Source organism: Pan paniscus, chromosome 20 (assembly GCF_029289425.2).
Source record: "Pan paniscus chromosome 20, NHGRI_mPanPan1-v2.0_pri, whole genome shotgun sequence".
Taxonomy (NCBI): domain Eukaryota; kingdom Metazoa; phylum Chordata; class Mammalia; order Primates; family Hominidae; genus Pan; species Pan paniscus.
The window spans coordinates 43,421,025-43,443,639 of record NC_073269.2 but is presented as its reverse complement, the minus strand read 5'-3'; the positions used below and the strand labels follow the sequence as shown (position 1 = coordinate 43,443,639).

The following is a 22,615-nucleotide window of genomic DNA, read 5'->3' as shown; positions in this document are numbered from 1 at the left end:
GGTACAGTGAGGATGTCGGATCCTGAGATAATCCAAATCCCTATGTTTAGATGTAGGTGTACAAAGGGAGTAAAGAGAGACCCAGGCTGATGGGGTATTTCTAATAAATCAAGCATAATGTAACAGCAGGTCAAGTGATAAGGGGACTCTCAAGTGATAAGGGTCAAGTGATAAACAGTGAAAGGAGCAGAATGAAACTCTACAGAAATTAACAAACATCAACAAGACACCTAGGAAAGCATTTACAGCTGCATTCATTTAAATCAAAGGTGATAGTTACTGAGTGCTGTGTGCCAAGTACAATGATACACTCTCACCTGAGTTACCCTCGTAAATCTGAACCACTTGTCATATCTGTGCTTTAAGGAGTCCTATTTTCCACACTCTTAACTGGCTTGAGATGTGAAAATCCATCTAAATTATAAACGCAGTGGGGAAGAAAAAATCTAGTCATGCCCATCAAGGGAACATGTCTAGTTAAAATTAACATAGATAAAAATCAGCAAAAAACAAAAAAGCAAATTGAAAAAATATTCTTTGAAATTAAAAGCCATACAAACCACTGTGTCACTGATGAGTTAAAGAAGAAACTGGCCTGCAAACCAGAAAATACACTGGAAGAAGCAATAGTTAAAATACTTCAGATCTAAACCTGTAGAATGAGGCTACCTCAGTTCCAAATATATCAGCTTAAAAGTAGTGGCAAAAAGAGCAAGAAGTTGGCCAGGCATGGTGGCTCATGCCTGTAATCCCAGCACTTTGGGAGGCCAAGGTGGGCGGATCACCTGAGGTCGGGAGTTCGAGACCAGCCTGGCCAACATTGCGAAACCCCATCTCTATTAAAAATACAAAAATTAGCTGGGCGTGGTGGCCACTGCCTGTAATCCCAGCTACTTGGGAGGGTGAGGCAGGAGAATCGCTTGAACCCAGGAGGCAGAAGTTGCAGTGAGCCAAGATTGTGCCATTGCACTCCAGCCTTGGCAACAAGAGCGAGACTCTCAAAAAAAAAAAAGCAAGGAGTTATTAGCTCTATACATTTTTTTTTTTTTTGAGACAGAGTCTCACTCTGTCGCCCAGGCTGGAGTGCAGTGGTGCCATCTCGGCTCACTGCAAGCTCCGCCTCCCAGGTTCACGCCATTCTCCTGTCTCAGCCTCCCGAGTAGCTGGGACTACAGGCGCCTGCCACCTCGCCTGGCTAATTTTTTTGTATTTTTAGTAGAGATCGGGTTTCACCATGTTAGCCAGGATGGTCTCGATCTCCTGACCTCGTGATCCACCCGCCTCAGCCTCCCAAAGTGCTGGGATTACAGGCGTGAGCCACCACGCCCAGCCAAGCTCTATATACATTTATAGAAGAAACTTCTAATTTGAAAAACTCAAAAGTTTTAAGTAACAATGATCACAAAAGGGGAAGAACAGACTTCCAGAATCTTGGGGACAGAGGGTGGTGTGGTGGGAAGAGAGGGAATTACTCTGTCACCAATGAGTCAAAAAAGTTATTAAAGATTAATTTTAAATGAATAAAACTAAAAACCAAGACTTACAGAATGAGACTAAAACCATGGCTGGAGGAAAACTTTTAGCCTGAAAGTAGCCTATGACTTAGAAATTAAGGCAGAAAACTAAGGAGTAAGCAGTTACCCTTCAGGTTAGAAAACCAACAGAATAACCGGAAATGAGAGAGGGAAGAAATAATCAGATGGGGCTGAGATGGGGGCTTATGGGGATGAAGGAGGCAGGAAGAGCACGTTAAGTCTGTGCATAAAGTCGCTCCCTAAGGGCAGTCCCTGAGAGGAAAGTGGGTGCACAAGGATCAGGCTAGGTGTAAAAGGTGACAGGCAACCCTGGAGGGTACATTCAAGGGTTGACAGTGGCTAAGAAAACAGGAGAGAAAGTCAAGTGTTGAGCCTTTCCTCTCCCTAGCATGGAAGACATCAGGAGCTGATGAGTGAAAGTGATAAACACCATTCTCATCACAAAAAAAAGTCAAGTATTTGAGGTAATGGATAGGATAATTTGACTTAAACATTCCACACTGTATGGAAAAATCATAACATCATTTTGTACCCCATAAATATATACAATTTAAAAGACAGGTAAAAATCAGAAAAAAAATTGAAAAAATATTCTTTATTTATCAAACATATAAAATTTATGGAGTACAATCTAATTCATCAATGTATATTTTTTTTTAATGGTAAGTCAATAAACACAGGAAACAGTCCCTTGAGAGGCAGAGAAGGAAAATGGGCACAATCTGCCCTTAGAAAGACACAGCATTTAAATCCACGCATGTGAGAACTCCAGGATTCAAGACTAGGGGTCAAAACACAGCCTGGTTTATCACCTATAGCCACAGGATGGCACCAACACCCACTGCTCCAGCCTGAGCTGGCCAGAGAGAGAAAGCATCCAGGAAAAGCTGGAACCTCCCAGAAGGCCTGAGACCTGCAGGTACCACACTGAAGTCCACTGAAGAGGAGGGCCCGATGTGAGAGGGAAAAAACCGCTGAGAAAATATAATATTTGTGTATTTTTAATAAGATATTTAATACGTGTTCAGGTAGAAGTAGGTACAATGACAGAAAATAAGGTAGAGGAATGTGCTAGACACCACAGATACGTAATGATGGACAATAAATGACATGATGTGGAGAGTTCACCCACACATGCAGACTTCATATGTTCACATAAACATTTATCTGCATGCATCACCCAGTAGAGACAAACTGCACTTACACTGTGAAGTCAATGAGGAGATAAAGTAAAAATCAAATACTTATGGAGAGAGTCAGTCTCTCCATTTAGTGGGAAACCCTTCAGAACACGCACACAGCATCTCCCCTCCCTTCTGAATACCATCCATAGCCTGCAGCAGTAGATGGCAAATCACAGCCTGGGCCACCCTTCCCAGAATGTCACAAACATGGACATGCAGACCACAGAATTCACCAGATACCCAAGCTGGGTGGTGCGAGGATCTGAAAGACATGCTTCAAATAAGAGGGACTAGAAAACTCCGCAAGGGAGCAACAGGGATCAGGGATTCCAGGAGGATCCAGGGGCCTGTGCAAAGAGCAAGCAGTGAGCAGACGTGTGTGTCAGTGATTTGGTGGCATGAACTCAACACCATCTAATACAGCAGCTCACATTTCTGTGTGCATCAGACTCACCTGGGGACTTGTTAAACACAGATTGTTGGGTCTCACTCCTAGAATTTCTTCTGATACTGTGCTACTGATACTATTGGTCCAAGGACCACACTATGATCTAATTTAACATCAGATTAGGGGAGGAACTAAGGAGCAAAGAAGCAACAGAATGGACCTGAACCCTGTACGGGCTTCTCTGTAAACTCCTCAAACATAAAAGCCTTTGAGACACTCAAAGAGCATTTACAGCATCATGTCTACAAATACAAGGCACCACGCAGGGAGTGCTCCATCAAGTAGAGAGAAGAGCCCACTGAGTGTCCCTGTCTTAGTCTGTTTGTGTTGCTATAACAGAATACCACAGACTGGGTGATTTATAAGGGTTCACTTGGTTTATGGTTCTGGACACTGGGAATGTAAGGGGCCTGCATCTGGTGAAGGTCTTGCTGTGTTGTCCTATGCTGGAAGGTAGAAGGGCAAGAGAGTGACCACATGTGAGAGGGAGAAGGGGAAAGACAGAAAGGGAGGAAGCCAACCTCATCCTTTTATCAGGAACCCCCTCCCAAGATAATTAACCCACCCTACCTTCATCCATTCATGAGGGCAGAGCCTTCATGACCTAATCACCTCTTAAAGGTTCCACTGATCAACACTGTTGCATTAGGGGTTGAGTTTCCAACACATGAACTTTGGGGAACACATTCAAACCACAGCAGTCCTCATGTAAACCTTCCAGAAAATCTGTGTGCCTGGCACTCTGGAATCCCTCTTTTCCACGCTTTCTCTTTTTTTCTTTTTTTGAGACAGAGTTTTGCTTTTGTTAACCAGGCTGGAGTGCAATGGTGCGATCTTGGCTCACTGCAGTCTCCACCTCCCAGTTCAAGCGATTCTCCTGCCTCAGTCTCCCAAATAGCTGGGGTTACACGCATGCGCCACCACACCCAGCTAATTTTGTATTTTTAGTAAAGATGGGGTTTCTCCGTGTTGGTCAGGCTGGTCTTGAACTCCTGACCTCAGGTGATCCGCCCGCCTTGGCCTCCCAAAGTGCTGAGATTACAGGCATGAGCCACCGCACCTGGTCTTTCCACCCCTTCTCACTGCAACTCTAACATTGTGTTCCCTCATCATTTTCCATTCGAGCACAGGAAAGAACACAATCACTACACCCATTTCTTATGAACCCTTCTGACATTAAAATAATTCTATCACTCACATAGAAATTTGTAAAAATAAATTTTCATTTTTGATATGAGCGAATATGATTTTTTTTTTTTTTTGAGGAGTTTTGCTCTGTGGGCCAGGCTGGAGTGAAGTGGCGAGATCACGGCTCACTGCAACCTCTGCCTCCGGGTTCAAGCGATTCTCCTGCCTCAGCCTCCCAAGTAGCTGGGATTACAGGCCTGCACCACTACACAAATAATTTTGTATTTTTAGTGGAGACGGGGTTTTGCCATGTTGGCCAGGATGGTCTCAAACCCCTGACCTCAGGTGATCTGCCTGCCTCGGCCTCCCAAAGTGCTGGGATAACAGGTATGAGCCACTATGCCCGCCCCTGAATATGAAATTCTGTATTAGTTTAATGAAATCTCTAAAATATATAGAAAATAAAAATAATTACCAAAAATGTTCAATGATGCAAAGCAACACACAGTGAGATATTACATCCTAAAACATCTAGACCTAAATATGTTATTTAAAAATCAAGCAGAAACATAAGGGGCTCTATACACACCTTTTGAAATCAGTTTCCTGGCCAGGGAAAGTGGCTCACGCCTGTAATACGAGCATTTTGGGAGGCCGAGGTGGGCGGATCACCTGAAGTCAGGAGTTCAAAACCAGCCTGGCCAACATGGTGAAACTCTGTCTCTACTAAAAATACAAAAATTAGCTGGGCATGGTGGTGGGCACCTGTAATCCCAGCTACTCGAGAGGCTGAGGCAGGGAGAACTGCTTGAACCCAGGAGGCAGAGGTTGCAGGGATCCGAGACGTGCCATTGTACTCCAGCCTGGGAGACAGAGCAAGACTTCATCTCAAAAAAAAAAAATTATAATAATAAAATAAAATAAGCTGTCTAGGTTGTGCATGGTGGCCCACCCTTGTAATCCCAGCACTTTGGGAGGCTGAGGCGGGCAGATCACTTGAGGTCAAGAGTTCAAGACCAGGCTAGCCAAAATGGCAAAACTCTGTCTCTACTAAAAAGACAAAAATTAGCCAGGCATGGTGGTGCACATCTGTAATCCCGGGTACTCGGGAGGCTGAGGCAGGAGAATCACTTGAATCTGGAAGGCAGAGTTTGTAGTGAGATGAGATCACGCCACTGCACTCCAGTCTGGGCGACAGAGCGAGACTACGACTCAAAAAAAAAAAAAAAAAAAAAGCTTTCTAATTTAACTTTAGAATTTGAAATTCTTTCAAGAAAGAGGTACTTAAAAAACATGAAAAGTATGTGAGTCACTGATGTGTCAAAGAAAACAATCATTCTTGTATTGCAAATAAATACCCAACCAAGACAAAAAGGCACGTCACATGTTATGGGAAAAGACTGAAATGAGGGTGAGAGGAAAACTGTGACCCCTGAATGTAAGACAGAAAAAAATCAGGCAGGATGTTAAGGAATTGGAAATAATTCTCCATATTAAAGGATTACAAGAGACAGGAAGAGAGGAGAGAGGGACACGATAGTCACAGACTGCAGGGGTGTGGGGTAGATGGGAATAAAGGAGGCAGAGAGAGCAGTGGGGATGTGCATAAAATCACCCTCCAGAGCTGTGCTGCCCAATAAGGCAGCCGCTTGCCACATGTGGCTGCTGAGCACTTGAAAGATGGCTAGTCCAACCTGAGAAATGCTGTAAGTGGAAAACACATTTTAAAAAAATTCTGAATACTCAATATAAAAGAAAGAATGGGCCAGTGTGGTGGCTCACATCTGTAATCCCAGCACTTTGGAAGGCCAAGACAGGAGGACTGCTTGAGCCAGGAGTTTGAGACCGGTCTGGGCAACATAGCAAGACCTCATCTCTTCAGAAAAAAAAAATCAGGCCAAGTGCAGTGGCTCACGCGTGTAATCCCAGCACTTTGGGAGGCCAAGGTGGGTGGATCACTTGAGCTCTGGAGTTCAAGACCAGCCTGGACAACATGCTGAAACCCTGTCTTAACAAAAAAATACAAAAATTATTCAGGCGTGGTGGCACATGTTTGTGGTCCCAGCTACTTGGGAGGCTGAGGTGGGAGGATCATTTCGGACGCAGAGATCGAGGCTGCAGTGAGTCAAGATTGTGCCACTGCACTCCACCCCGGCTGACAGAGTGAGACCCAGCCTTTAAAAAAAAATATTAGTGTGGCATGGTGGTGTGTGCCTGTAGTCCGAACTACTTGGAAGGCTGAGGTAGGAGGATCTCTTGAGCCCAGGAGTTTGAGACTGCAGTGAGCTATGCTGGTGCCACTGCATTCCACCCTGGGCAACAAAGCAAGACCCTGTCTCAAAAAAAAAAAAGTAAATGATCTCATTAATAATTTTTATTTTGATAAGATGTTGAAGTGATATTTTGGATAATGCTAACATTTTAGGTGAAATAAAACATTAGTTTCACCTGTTTCTTTTTAACTTTTCTGAAGTGACTACTAGAAAATCTAAAATGACGTATGTGTCTGGCATTGTATTTCTATTGGAAAGCACTGCTCTAGAGAGAAATGGTCTCTAGGGAGGCAGAAACATGAGAAACACAAGAGAGGTGGATGGAGGGAAGCGACAGACACATCTGGTGGGTACCTTCGGGTGCTGACAGCAGGAACCCAGGAGATTCGGGTGTGGACGGGCCCCCATCTATGCACAGCAGGAGAGTAGCATGGCTGACACTAGGGGTGCTGAGCTGACATACAGAACTATTCAGCTTTATAAACATGTGAAAAACATACCGCTAAGTCACTAACATTCCACAGAACAAATCATAATAGAAATGAAAAAACAGCCGGGCACAGTGGCTCAGGCCTATAATCCCAGCACTTTGAGAGGCTGAGGTGGGCAGATCACGAGGTCAGGAGATCCAGACCATCCTGGCTAACATGGTGAAACCCCGTTTCTACTAAAAACACAAAAACAAAATTAACCAGGTGTGGTAGCATGAGCCTGTAGTCCCAACTACTCCAGGCGCTGAGGTGGGAGAATGGTGTGAACCCGGAAGGCAGAGCTTGCAGTGAGCAGAGATCGCCATACTACACTCCAGCCTGGGCAACAGAGCAAGACTCTGTCTAAAAAAAAAAAAGAGAGACAGAGAGGTTCAATCTTGATGGAAAATATAAAACACTTCTTCATGAACATTAAAGAAAATTCTAACAACCAAAATGTTTGGAATTAGGGTAACTGAAATGGCAGTTTAATCCTCCTGAAGGAATTTTAATTTCTCACTAACAGTACTTTAAAGTTAGGGGTAGAAAATTATTTTTTATAGCGTTTCACAAGCATTAAAGCTAAAAATCCAAAATCATGTTTTTCTCTGACAGGAACTCCTCCTCAAAACAGAAGAAGCCTGTAAGACTTTAACCTGGAAACTACTCAGGGAATCTGGAATATTCCTTCCAGGGATATCTGCAGTTGAAACCTGGCAGTAATTTAAAAAAAACCAGACAACTCTTGGGGTATGGTTGGAGCCTGAGGTCTACAGATGGGTCATTTTATATGCTGAGGTCTGAACAAGATGATTTTAACCCCTTAAAATGATGGAAGCAAAATAAAACAGAATAAACTGGAAGACAACACAGGTGAGTGGTTTAAAGGGCCTACTTGCTGTGTTTCCTCTGGTCTTCAGGTCTCCTCACTGCGGCGGGATCCAGGCGCAGCTCTAGACCAAGAAATGGGAGGATTTTAGAGTGACTGGTGATTTCTCTATCATCTGCAGTTAGTAAACATTCTCCGCAGTTTATGCAAAAAGTAACAAAACCACTGCAGATGACAAACACTAGGTAACATATACACTATCTCCCACCTACCCACAAGCTCAACAATTTTAAACTGTTAGGATCATTGGCTCTAATCACCATGACATGAGGTCACCACCAAACCATCAAGCGCTAAACAGACAGAATGTTTCCACTCCTAATCCACTGTGTGGAGAAGCACAGAGCTTACCCACTGGGGCGCTGCATCAGAAGAGACGCACACGCACTGGGGTGTGCATTTGAACGGAGCGATCAAACTACCATCCCCACAGCTCCTCTGTTCACGGGCACTGCAGTTTGTGGCCTTATGTCCTTTGGGGGACACAGTGGGAAGGTAACCCACATGCCAGTGACACCATCAAGAAAGAGACACTGTGGCAATTTGCCCTGATTTCTCAGGGGCCTTTTCTCTTTTCCGTTTGGGTTACATGTAGACTTCCCTACTGTCCACCTGACCACTCTCGTGCAGCCCAAAACCATAGCTTAAGTCATCAGCTACGCCTTTCTTGGTGTAACTATTGAAAGGTGAGCCTTACCTGTTCAATCTCTAGAGAGATTTGTTCCAAATCTGGACCTAGAAGAATAAATAAACAAGATTTGCCTGAGTAGGTTTGGCTTCTTCCTTCTTGGGGAAAGCCCTTAAGAAATATCAGCCCCTTGGCCAGGTGCCCACCTGTAATCCCAGCACTCTGGGAGGCCTAGGCGGGCGGATCACCTGAGGTCAGGAGTTCGAGACCAGCCTGGCCAACACGATGAAACCCCGTCTCCACTAAAAATATAAAAAAATTAGCCAGGCGTGGTGGTGGGCACCTGTAATCCCAGTTACTCTGGAGGCTGAGGCAAGAGAATTGCTTGAACCCAGGAGACGGAGATTGCAGTGAGCCAACACGGTGCCACAGAACTCCAGCCTGGGAAACAGAGTGAGACTCTGTTTCAAAAAAAAAAAGGAAATATCAGACCGTTTGCCCAACAACTCCTTGTGACCCTCCTTTAGGAACACAGTGAAAATCCCCCCAGCTCCACACACTATAGCGCAGGACAGACCCACAGAGAACAAGACCCAAGAGAACCCACCATAATACAAACTCAGGGCGGGGTTTCCACCATCAAATGTTCAAGCTTGCAGTGGGTGGGGGAGGGTAGTGGGTCCTGAGCTCCAGATTTTCGTGGAGGTGGGAGGTGGGCATTAGGCTTTGGACACATGTAGGCCCAAATTACATCTGTGCAAACTCACACACAATGAAGATTACACCAGATTGGGTGAGATGGTTTAGAAATGACAGAAAGCAGAGGAAGAGGCTGAAAATATGGACTTCCCTGTAAACTGTGAGGACAGTAAATGCCAGCAACACCCCAGGAGGTGTTTACAGCTGCATTTCTTCAATTAACAGGGCAAAATTAGAGCAGCAACAACCAGACAAGGGCCAGGCACTTCCCCTGGGGCAACTGATGTAAACCTGGAAATCAGCCACCCTGGGTGTCACCATTTCATGATGAATCAAATATACAGAGAAGTTCACTGATGGGTTCAGCATCAGAAAGCTAATAAATAAAGCCAGAGTCCCAGGCATATACTGAATGCTCATTGACTGAAAATCAACCTCACTGGATAAGCGCAAAGAAACTCATTTTCCACATCCCTTACGGTATCCTCTCTGGTGGCTATTTGCTCTGTAAATTACATACAACGGAAGAAAAAGAAGAAAATGAAAACTCAGGAAAGTAAACACACTTCTAAACTCATGAATAGTAAAATATGAAAATATCCCTGAGAATCTATGAGAATATCCAAAGAAAATGCAAAATAGGAGGGTAAAAAGGCCATTTGGCAAAGCCTACAAAATGAGTCCAAAATATGGTTCACAAGGAAACTTACCTTCCAATGCATCCAAAACAGAAGAACAGCAAAAGAAGCTCCTGATTCCTATTGAGGTGAGAATATCAGCACAAACAGAAGGAAATCAGGCCAAAAAAAAAAGTTACAGGCCAATTTAAATGAGAAACTCCTGCCCTGACCAATAAACCACAGCAAACACTGTGCATTTCAAACACTAGGGGACGTGGGTGGGGGTGAGCCTGTTCTGTGCAGGACCGTTCTAACATACGGGAGAGTCTTTGACCCCTCCTCAGAATAATGCCATATACTACCAAAAACACAATTCACAGAATTTCAAAGGAGACCAATTACTTAGAAATGCAGCTATCAGGATGCTTTAATTTTTTCTGACATATTAATAGGCATGTTGCTGTGGTAGTTTTAAAAAATGGCTCAACATTTCTTGCCACTCCTCCCTTTGAGAGGCAGAATCGATGTCCTCTCTCCCCGATCCTGGGTGAATTTGCTGTGCTACCTCATAAAAGATCACTCAGCATCTGACCTGGAGCCCTGTGCCTCCTAAGAATTCTGACTACCCTGAGGCTGCCAGGTGAAAGGGATGGCCTGCCCCTCCACACCTGAGGGTGTTTCTTGTCGGGTGGGACGGGAAACTGAGAAAAGAAAGAGACACAGAGACCAAGTATAGAGAAAGAAAAGTGGGCCCAGGGGACTGGCGCTCAGCATACAGAGGACCCATGCTGGCACTGGTCTCTGAGTTCCCTCAGTATTTATTGATCATTATCTCTACCATCTCGGAGAGGGGGATGTGGCAGGACAATAGGGTAATAGTGGGGAGAGGGTCAGCAGGAAAACATGTGAATATCTCTGTGTCATAAACAAGGTTAAGAAAAAGGTGCTGTGCTTTGATGTGCACATACATAAAAATCTTGGTGCATTAAAGAGCAGTTAATCGGGTTTTACACAGAGACATTCCATTGCCCAGGGACGAGCAGGAGACAGATGCCTTCCTCTTATCTGAAGTGCAAAGAGGCCTTCCTCTTTTACTAATCCTCCTCAGCACGGACCCTTTACAGGTGTCGGGCTGGGGGAAGGTCAGGTCTTTTCCTTCCCACGGGGCCATATTTCAGACTATCACAAGGGGAGAAACCTTGGACAATACCTGGCTTTCCTAGGCAGAGGTCCCTGCGGCCTTACACAGTGTTTTGTGTCTCTGGGTACTTGAGATTAGGGAGTGGTGATGACTTTTAACAAGCATGCTGCCTTCAAGCATTTGTTTAACAAAGCACATCCTGCATAGCCCTAAATCCATTAAACCTTGAGTCGACAGAGCACGTTTCTGTGAGCACAGGGTTGGGGGTAGGGTTACAGATTAACAGCATCTCAAGACAGAAGAATTTTTCTTAGTACAGAACAAAATGGAGTCTCTTATGTCTACTTCTTTCTACACAAACACAGTAACAGTCTGATCCCTCTTTCTTTTCCCCACACCAGGCTGTAAGGAAGTCAAGGCCATATGGAAACACTACATGTAGGGACTCAGTCCCAGCTGAGCCCCCTCTTCCAACATCCCAAGCCAGGTATCAGATGTGAAGGAACAAGCCTCCAAATGGTTCCAGACCCCAGCTGTTGAGTCTTCTGTGCTGAGGCCAGACATCATGGAACAGAGACAAGTGGGCTACCCTTGTGCCATGTCTGAAATCCTGACTATAAGCATGAGAATCCACAAACATAATAAAATGATGGTTTGAGCCACTAAATTTTGGTGTAATTCCTGACATAGTAATAGTGTCTGTAACAGCCACCTTAACACATTAAGTAACAATAGCAAGTAGCAAGTCATCACTGGGAAGTGTTATTTGGAATTGTCATTGGGAAGCAGTGACAACCATGAAGGCTATTTGGAGATGCTGTCAGATGACATAAAAACTGCTGTGGTCTGACTGCTAATAATGCCCCATACCCAAGGGGTCTACAGCCTGTATTCAAGATGGAAGGAAACACTATATTTTGGCTAGAGGTATGTGAAAATTTCATTCATGGGCCCTTCTCATGGGCCCTAAACTTGGCTGATGGAACTGCAGGTAATAAACTCAGAGTTATGGCCGGGTGCGGTGGTTTACACTTGTAATCCCAGCACTTTGGGAGGCCGAGGCGGGTGGATTACGAAGTCAGGAGATCGAGACCGCGGTGAAACCCCATCTCCACTGAAAATACAAAAAATTAGCTGGGCGTGGTGGCGGGTGCCTGTAGTCCCAGCTATGGGAGAGGCTGAGGCAGGAGAATGGCGTGACCCCAGGAGGCGGAGCTTGCAGTGAGCTGAGATCACACCACTACACTCCAGCCTGGGTGACAGAGCGAGACTCCGTCTCAAAAAAACATAAATAAATAAAATAAACTCTGAGTTAGAGGGAGTCAAAGGAATCAAGGCTGCTCATGAAAGAGCTGAGGTTACCAACTCAAGTGTAGACAAGAGAAGAGAGAGAGGAAAAAAATGGTTGCTCAGCAGGGAGGTCAGAGGGATAGCCGGTCTTAGTTTCCAGACATCCAGGAAAAGGACACCCATCTGAGTAACGGATTGACGGTCAGTATTAAGATATGGAGAAATATCAAGGAGAAACATTAGTGGCTAATGCTGGACATTTCCACAGCTCTCACATAACCACAAAAACATAGCTTAATTTTAGTAATAATGTCAGAAGCAGAGGGGAGCTGAGAATCAAGAATAAGGCCTATGAACAATGTGGGGGCTATTTTATAAAGCACCGAATCTTCACACTTCATGAAGATAGAGACCTGCTGCCAATAGGTGTCTCATTCACACTATGAAATAAATACTACGAAAGTAAGAGATCCACCAATTAACATTTTAAAGGATTTAGGAGATAGTGTCATTACCATTTTTATTATATATATATATATATATATATATATATATATATATATGCCGGCTGCAGTGGAGCACACCTGTAATCCCAGCACTTTGGGAGGCCCAGACGGGCGGATCACCCGAGCTCGGGAGTTCGAAACCAGCTTGACCAACATGAAGAAACCCAATCTCTACTAAAAATACAAAATTAGCCGGGCATGATGGTGCATGCCTATAATCCCAGCTACTCCTGAGGCTGAGGCAGGAGAATAGCTTGAACCCGGGAGGCGGAGGTTGCAGTGAGAGAAGATCACACCATTGCACTCCAGCCTGGGCAACAAGAGCGAAACTCCGTCTCAAAAAAAAAAAAAAAAAAAAAAAAAATCAAAACCAGCATTATAGTTCATAAAGGAAATCCCAAAACCTCCTTAACTGGTTGTTTCTTTCACAAAAGTTACTCTACATACGTGCCCCAAAAATTAGATTTCAAAGACATTGGGGAAAATACTACTACTAAGATATCAAAACCAGGAACTTACTTCCTTTAAAACAATTCCAAACTAACTCGCTGTGCCTTTCACAGAAATTTTCCACAAGAAACATGATTTTATAAGCTGGGCGCGGTGGCTCACACCTGTAATCCCTGCACTTTGGGAGGCAGAGGCGGGAGGATCACGAGGTCAGGAGATAGAGACCATCCTGACTAACACAGTGAAACCCCGTCTCTACTACAAATACAAAAAATTAGCGGGACGTGGTGGCGGGCGCCTGTAGTCCCAGCTACTCGGGAGGTTGAGGCAGGAGAATGGCGTGAACCCAGGAGACAGAGCTTGCAGTGACTCGAGATCACGCCACTGCACTCCAGCCTGGGCGACAGAGCGAGACTCTGTCTCAAAAAAAAAAAAAAAGAAAAAGAAAACAAATATGATTTCATAAAGCCTGAGAAGTTGCTGCTGTTAGGACAACCACCAAAACTAAAAATTGGTTTAATTAGCAACAACAAAATGCCATTTTAACTGGCAGTCCTTATCAGAGACAGTCCACTAAATAATACAACTGGCAAAAAGTGAGATTTTTTTTAAAGGTTGGGGTGCTTTATTATAAACATAATATAAACTAGTAATGTATTTTATTTAATAAACTTCAACCTGCCGATCACTCCCTCCCTTCGAGGCGTTCTGCAACAAAACACCTGCCTAGAAATAAAAGGGCATTTTACCCGAGTCGGCTGAAAAAGTCCCGTTTTTACCTTTAATCTTGAGACAATACGTGTCAGAGGTCAGGAAACTACATACGAGCCAGTGCGGGCGCCCACGAGTCCGGTGGACGGATGGGGAAGGGCCGGAACGCAGCCAGTCCTAGTTCCCACCGTGGCGATGGCCGATTTCCCAGCCGCGGACGCTGAAGGCCAGGACTCCACGCTGCTGACCCTCCAGCTTCCCACGTCCGGTGGGCGCTTGGCCGAACAGCCCAAGACTGCGGAATCACACTGGTCACTGTGCACTCGGACGCCATCTGCAGACCCTGCCGAGCTTCCGGAAACGGGAGGGCGGGCTTCCGGAAACGGCGACCAATGGGAAACGCGATCAGATGTTAGTAGGCGGACAGTCTGTTTCCAGGCAACACAAAAGGAAGGGACGCTCTCACTTAGCCTCAAATAGACGGAGCTTTCAGTCAATGGATGTGCAAGTTCGCTCCACATTAGCCAATAAGAAGCGCTTGGGCCTGACCCGCCTACATGCGCAGCAAAAACTTTCTTGCGCATTTCAGCGCTGGAACGCCTACCCGCTGCGCCAAACCAAAACTTTGCAGTAACAGTTGATGCTGTTTCCTGCACTTTGGTGGAGATTTGCACCAGGCGCTGGAGACCGCCCCACCTGGCCAATACCCACCTCCCGGTGAACACCGAGACCCAACTTTGTGCACCGCCAGTCTTGTTATCAAAAAAGAGGCTAGTGCCAGGCGCGGTGGCTCAAGCTTGTAATCCCAACACTTTGGGAGGCGGAGGCGGGCGGATCACGAGGTCAGGAGATCGAGACCACGGTGAAACCCTGTCTCTACTGAAAATACAAAAAATTAGCCGGGCGTGGTGGTGGGCGCCTGTAGTCCCAGCAACTCGGAGAGGCTGAGGCAGGAGAATGGCGTGAACCCGGGAGGAGGAGCTTGCAGTGAGCAGAGATCGCGCCAAAGCACTCCAGCCTGAGCGACAGAGCGAGACTCCGTCTCAAAAAAAAAAAAAAAAAAAAAAACAACCAGGTTAGTAAATTATAAAAAATAAAATAAAGGAAATGTAGCCGGGCGTGGTGGCGTGCGCCTGTAATCCCATCTACTCCGGAGGCTGATGCAGGAGAATCGTTTGAACCCGGGAGGTGGAGATTGCAGTGAGCCGAGATCGCGCCACTCCCCTCCAGCCTGGGCGGCAAGACCGAAACTCCGTCTGAAAATAATAAAATAAAAGGAAATGGGGCCGGGCGCGGTGGCTCACGCCTGTAGTTCCAGCACTTTGGGAGGCCGAGGCGGGCGGATTACTTGAGGTCAGGAGTTCGAGACCCGTCCGGCCGCCAACATGACGAAACCTCCGTCTGTACTAAAAATACAAAAATTAGCCAGGCGTGGTGGCGGGCGCCTGTAATCCCGGCTACTCAGGAGTCAGAGGCACAAGAATCGCTTGAACCCGGGAGGCGGAGGTTGCAGTGAGCCGAGATCGCGCCCCTGCACTCCAGCCTGGGCGACCGAGTGAGACTCCGTCTTAAAATAAAATAGGCCGGGCGCAGTGGCTCACGCCTGTAATCCCAGCACTTTGGGAGGCCGAGGCGGGTGGATTGCCTGAGCTCTGGAGTTCGAGACCATCCTGGGCAACATGGTGAAACTCCGTCTCTACTAAAAAAAACAAAAATTAGCCGGGCGTGGTGGCACATGCCTGTAGTCCTAGCTACTTGGGAGGCTGAGGCAGGAGAATCGTTTGAACCCGGGAGGGGGAGGTTGCAGTGAGCCGAGATCGCGATATTGCACTCCAGCCTGGGCGAGAGGATCGAAACTCCGTCTCAAAAAAAAAAATAAATAAATAAATATAAAGGAAATGGACAAAGGAAACACAAATGCATGAAATCAAACAAATGCTTTCTCTGACGGGCTCCGTCTTTGCAAAACTGAACCTAGGACAATGTGCACGTTTCTAACTAGCAATTCCAGAGGACAGAGCGGGCAGGGAGCGTGAACTTGCTTTTCTGTAATTTAATTGACTTGTCAGTAAAGTCAGTGTTTGCAGGCATTTTCAGTGTTCTGTAGTGGGCTTTAGTTCCGATCACAGTGTGGCAGGCCAGGTTTCCATTAGCAACCAGAACAGTTTCCACTAACCCTTTACTATAATTTTGATGAATGCATAAGTTAAACGTTGAAGAAATGGAGAAACTGATGCCTGAGTATCAGGGATGGAATGCGAAAACGAACCCATTAAGACCCTGCCTTGGTCTTCTCAGACCCTAAAGTCTGATCGAATAATAATAGCATTCTTACACATTCATCTCAGCCTGTCTTAAGATTCAGAAACTTTCCAAGACTCTAGAGAAATCTTTCCAGACCCTAGGCCCTAGTTAAAGATTAGATGTTGATTGAATGCAACACTTCTGTTTGTAGGTGCAATCCCACACATACCATGGAGCTTAAGATGTCTATAAACACTAGAAAAAAACTTGTAACTTGGAGTTGGTCTGGTGAGTTACTTGGCCCGTCTCCATGTAATCGGTTGCAGAAATAAACTTTCTTCTTTCCCAGTCTGTCTGCATCTTATTGGAGAATCGCGACGGACTGACTCAGCAAACTCCTCTTTTGTGTGGTTATCTGGGACTCCTTTGGGAGGGAACATTTTAAATTTTCTATTTCAAAGAGTTCTATCGGCACTCTTGGACTGTTTTTCTCTGCCTAACCTGGGACCTGAGTTCTCCTGGACTCGAATCTCCAGCCACAGAGTCCAGAAGCCCACACCTCCACATTCTGTGACTGTTCCCAAACACAGGGAGAATTTGCAGAAAATATGCATAAAAACCTTGCCATTCTTCGCAATAAAACCCCACATTACAAACTGGTGAAAACGGAGGATTTTAGCTTGAACAGGTTTTTCCTCTATTTGAAATCAATCATTTCCCTTTTACAATTTTGGAGTCAAGTTTCAAAATCAGTACGCACCCACTCCCAGGTTTATCCTTATGTAAAGTGCCCCCTCTGCACATGCAACATTTAATAAACCTTGAAAATATGATGCTAAGTGAAAGAAGCCAGTCACAAAAGACCACATGTTGTGTAATTCCATTTAAATAAAATGTCCAAAATAGACCAATACACAGAAACAGAAAGTAGATTAGTGGTGGCCCAGGGTTGGGGAGTTGGGGGGAACTGGAGGGATATGGGGTTTACTTTGAGGTAATGAAAATGATCTAAAACTTACTGTGGTGCTGTTTGCACAACTGTGCAAATATACTGAAAACCGTTGAATTTTACACTTTCAATGGGTGGCTTCTGTGATATGTTATTAATATTTCTCAATAAAACTTCAAAAAAAATAGTGCCTATGTCTTTTTATGTATTATTCCTCCAGAGTCTAGTCCACATTTTTACACTTGATGAATAAATTAAGATTTTGTTTCTTCTACTTCTTCTTTTTTTTTTTTTTTTTTTTTTTTTTTGAGACAGAGTCTCCCTCTGTTGCCCAGACTGGAGTGCAGTGGCACGATCTCGGCTCGCTGCAACCTCCAGGCTAATTTTTATATTTTTAGTAGAGACAGTGTTTCACCATGTTGGCTAGACTGCTCTGGAACTTCTGACCTCAAGTGAGTCCCCCACCTTTTCCTCCCAAAGTTCTGAGATTGCAGGCATGAGCCACCATACCCAGTCCAAGATTTAGTTTCCGTTGTTTCAGATGCCCTAGGACCATCTTATTCTATCTTAATTTCTGATGCATCATCTCAGTGGAAATTTTCCATTAGATGCCAAAGTATTTTACTCTTTTTAAGATTTTATCAGCTGGGTGCAGTGGCTCACACCTGTAATCTCAACACTTTGGGAGGCCAAGGTGGGAGTATCATTTGAGCCCAGGAGTTTGAGACCTGTCTCTGCAACATAGTGAGACCCACATACCTATAAAAAAAAATAATAATTAGGTGGGCGTATTGGTGCATGCCTGTGGTCTCAGCTACTAGGTAGGTTAACGTGGGAGGATCTCTTGAGCCCAGGAGGTCGAGGCTGTGGTGGCCATGATTATACCACGGCACTCCATCGTGGGTGAAAGAGGGAGACCATGTCTAAAAAAAATTTTTTTTAATTAGAATTTTTTTTAGAAAACAAAGCATACACTTCGTGACTTGATATAAATGAATGACTTTTGTAATCTACAGAAACCAAAATAAATAAATAAATAAAAACCCACATCCATTCTTTTTATGCGAGTCTTTGGTGTCTCTGAGTTATAAGAATTGTGAATTATGATCAATAACAAATATGTATGACAATGACTCAATAAGGGATAGGCATTAATAAATTACAGTTCACACTGCCTGGAGTAAGGCCTTTAAAGATGTACAAGAAAAAGAAAGAAAATGAAAAGGCATTGAAAAACTGCATTGCCTACCAAAATGCTAAAGTTTACCTAAGTCCATTAATCAACACACACACACACACACACAATGGATGTGTAAAATGGTCAACACAGTCTCCCATGAGTGTATTCTCTTATTAATAGGTCTGTAGGGGTAAGAGATGAGGTTCTATAGATCCTGGAATCGGGGATGGGGAATCTGTGAGGTCCCTGGGGTGACAGAGGAGGGTCTGTAGATTAGTGATAGGTGGTCTTTGGGATAGTGATGAGGTCCATGGAATCAATGATTGTGGGTATGTAGGGTCAGTGATGAGGGAATCTGGTGTGAGTGATGGGATGTGTGTGGAATCAGTGAGAGAGTGTGGAATCAATCTGTGAAAGCCCAGAACTGTGGTGTCATCTCAGGGTGACACATCCTGATCTGTGTGTCAGTGGTGGAGAGTCTATGGGGTAAGAGTGTGGCTGTCAAGTCCCTGCTACTGTGTGTTCTGGGTCCCGCCAAGTGCACAGATTCCTTCACCTGGTTCTGGCTGGAGAGGCCCTTCTCAAGGACTCCTCACGTGAAAGGTGGGTTGGTGGTGGTGTTTGTTGTTGTTGTTGTTGTTGTTTCGCGGGGGGCGGGGTTGTCTTTTTCTTTTGGCTTTGGTTTTGACTGTTAGAGACCACAGACACATGCAGCATGTCAGAAGAAATTTTTCTCTGGGCAGTCGCTAGGTCCTTTGGGCCAAGCCATCTTATGGGAGAGAAGCTGACCATTCCCTCAGCGCGGTTCAGATCTAGACGGTCGCTTTTAGGTGTCCACACGGTGGCGTGCAAGTGGGTCGTGGCTTTGAGGGGCAGGTGGGCGGAAAGAAACAGCTAAGAAAGACCCAGGAGCGCTCCTCAGGCTGGATCTGTCACAGCCGGAAGAAAAGCCGCCCTAACCAATCCGTCAGGCGCCCATGGGAGGGAGGTGCCTCCGGGCTGTGAGAGGCTGGCGGAGGCGGGACCTGCAGATCCAGAGAGCCCGGGCACAGAGCCTGTTACTGCCAGACGCTGAGGCGTTGCCGTGGGAACCAAGGGCCTTTCGGGTCAGATCAGAGCCTTTCTCAGACAATTCTTTCGGTAACTGGCGAGCTCCTGTCCAGCGCACGCCTCTATGAAGGCCTAGTGTGCCGTCTGCCGCGGAGTCTTCTTTGGTCTGAGAGCCACTTGTTTCTTACATCCCTGCGCTAATCTCGCCGTCTGCTCCTACCTACCCCAGGCATTTGCCGCATGCTGGTCCTTTCTTTCCTGACAGGCGGGCCGTCTCTCCAGCTTCTGGGAGGACAGTTCAAATTATGGAGGAGGGGGCAGGTGCAGGGCAGCAGTGCTGAGGGGAGTAGGGGGGAGTTGGGGGAGCAGGGGCTCATTTTTCTTTGTTGCTCAGATTCCTAAGCCTGTGACTTTGAGAATCGGCTTCTTCCTTGCAAGGTTTCAATCTGAGGCTACTGGGGAAAGGGCAAAATTGGAGCTGGATGGAAGCGTGGTGGGGAGAGGAGTAGGTGTAGGGAACATGGAGAATGTGTCAGGCAGTGTCTTTATTCCTGGCACCTTGCTTTGCCTGCTGGAGTTTCCCAGTCTGTTCCAGGCGCATTCTCTCGACCCAGAAGGGGCCTGATGGGGGATGTTGGTCGCCAGTGTGTGCTCCCCTGGACTGGATTGGAATTGGTCCCACAAACTATTTTTTTTGTTTGTTTTTTAGAGGGAGTCTCGCTCTGTCACCCAGGCTTGAGTGCAGTGGCGCGATCTCTGCCACAGTTATCAGTTCAGGGATAAAGATATTAGGATACCTTTATAGTAGATAAAGAGCTAACTCATTCTTTGTAAAAGTTAAAATATCTTCCATTATACGAGCATTTAAGATATTAAAGTACTTTTGCCACCAAAAATAATGCTTCTGTAAATTTTCTTTTACTTATATCTTTATGAGTTTTTACTTCTGCTGGGACAAATTGCATGAGGAAACAAATGTATGGGTATATAAATGTAACATATGTATATATATTTAATATGTTAATATATACACATACATACAATAACATATACAAGGCAGACTTCTATTACTGGTCAAGATGAGATAAGCACATTTCAGCATCTCTCTCACCAATTTCTACTTAACACCCCAGAGTGAATACAAAAAGAAACCACCTGAAGACTCAGAAATACAAATAATAGCAGGCAGATGTGAAGGGAGTTAAAAACGTGAAGAATGGACGTGATGACCACAGGTTTGCTGGGGTATTTTCCTCCTTTATCTTCTGGCTTTGGAAGGAAGGAAGTCTCAGAGCTGTGTAATAGGTTCAGGGAGCAAAAATTATGAGAGAAACGCTTTCCTTCCAGCCAGAGGAGTCCAAAAGAGGACCCGGTGTAACAGAGTAATAAAAAGGATATTGCATCCTTTTTTTGCAATAAAAAGGATATTACAAAGGTTTTCGATGAAGAAGTACCTAGGGCAACATATGTGGGAAGTGGCACTGGGCTTCAATGCTCTCTCCCCAGCACATCATCCTCCAGGAACCCCCACGTGTTCAGCAATCTGGAAGCTCTCTGAACCCAGTCCTTTTGGATTTTCATGGAGGCTTCATTACATAGGCATGATTGATGACATCATTGGCCATTGTCAGTCAACTCAACCTTCAGCTGCTGTCCCCTCCCCGTAGGTCAAGGGGTGGGGCTGAAAATTCCAACCCTCATATCACATCCCTTGGCCATCCAGGAGCCCACCAAGAAGTCCCCTCATTAGAACATAAGATGCTCCTATCAGCCAGGAAATCCCAAGGGATTTGAGAACTCTGTCAGGAAATAGGGTCAAAGACCAGATATTAGAACAGATGATCCTCCTAGTACCCAAGGGTTTTAAGGAGCTCTAGACCAGGAGCTAGGAGCAGAGACAAATATATGTATATTTCTTCTTGTTTTATATTCTCAACTCCCCAAGGTTATCCATTTTAAAAGTCTGGTAAGTTTCTTTTACCTCTCTCCTTGCTCAGACATGCACACACACATATACTGAGTGACTTTTGTGCCCTTTTGCCTTTACTAGAATTATATGTAATTTTTTTTTTTAGCTTGTGTTTCTAGGGAAGACCTTATGGATGTCCTTCCAAATTAGTGCTTGCTGATTTGAGTAATACTTGGAAGGAGGTAATTTTTTTTAAAATTCAAGCTCTTTATTATGGATACTTCCAGCATTATATGTGCAGAGAGCCTAGTACAGTGAACCCAGCCTTAACAAGTAACACATGGCCAGTTTTGCTTCATCTCCATTTCCACTCAATTATTTTAGAGAAAATTCTAGACATTTCATCTATAAATATTTCAGTGTGAAATATAGTTCTTTTAAGAACTTTTCTTAAAGCTCTTTTTCTTATAGTTCTTTTAAGAACTTTTCCTGACCTCAGATGATCTGCCCGCCGCAGCCTCCAAAGTGCTGGCATTAAAAGCTTGAGCCACTGCGCACAGCCGGCTCTTATATGTCTTTTAATCTATCGACTTCCCTTTTTTCTTGCTATTTATATTTTGGAGAAATCAAACAGTAGATCATATAGAGTTCCCACATACTGCATTTGAGTACACCCCCATGGTACTGATTAACAAATTAGATGCTGTATATTTTCTCTAAAATATCTGGTCATTAACTAGAGCAGTGGTTCTCAACCAGTTGTGGTTTTGTTTTTTGTTTGTTTGTTTTTATTTTTACCTCTAGAAGACATTCGGCAATGTTTGGAGATATTTTTGGTCATCACAACTGCAAGGAAGGATGGTATTGCTGCCACCTATTGGCTAGAGGCCAGGTTGCTGCTAAACATCCTATACACCTTACAGGACAGCCTCCTCCAATCCCAAAGAATCATCTGGTCCAAAGTGTAAATAGTGTCAGAGTTGAGAAATTCTGCTCTAGAGGCTTGGTCAAATTCAAGTTCAATTATTTTGGCAAGGTCTGCTTGTCACTGTTTTTGTGATCAGATTTGGTAGTGGGCTTAAGTGTCATCAATGTGATTTATCCATTGTAAAGTGATTGCCTTTTGCATAATGTCATGCATTCATTCATGATCATTGCCTAGATTCGTTGTTGTTAGGAGTTGCAAAATGATCACTTTCTTATTGTGTCTCTCAGCCATTACTGGAATCCTTTTATTTCCATTACTGAAATTTCCATTACTGGAATCCTTTTATAAAAATAAAATCCCCACACATCAACGATCTGATTACT

At 44.8% G+C, this 22,615-nt stretch overlaps 1 protein-coding gene across 3 annotated transcripts in view; it reads right to left on the bottom strand.

The window, feature by feature from the left end:
- Positions 1–20,175, bottom strand: part of ZNF875 (zinc finger protein 875) — a 52,333-nt gene extending 32,158 nt beyond the window's left edge. The window contains exons 1-5 of one of the 3 annotated variants that reach the window (XM_063600216.1): positions 14,041–20,175; positions 9,965–10,012; positions 8,625–8,662; positions 7,934–7,991; positions 7,261–7,401 (exon numbers count right to left, since the gene is read on the bottom strand). In XM_063600216.1, the coding sequence (XP_063456286.1) occupies positions 7,261–7,275 (15 nt within the window). In that variant the 5' untranslated portion in view covers positions 7,276–7,401; positions 7,934–7,991; positions 8,625–8,662; positions 9,965–10,012; positions 14,041–20,175. The remainder of the gene's footprint in view (positions 1–7,260; positions 7,402–7,933; positions 7,992–8,624; positions 8,663–9,964; positions 10,013–14,040) is intronic. The other 2 variants (XM_063600218.1, XM_063600217.1) reach the window with 2 other exon arrangements.
- Positions 20,176–22,615: the final 2,440 nt, after the last annotated feature.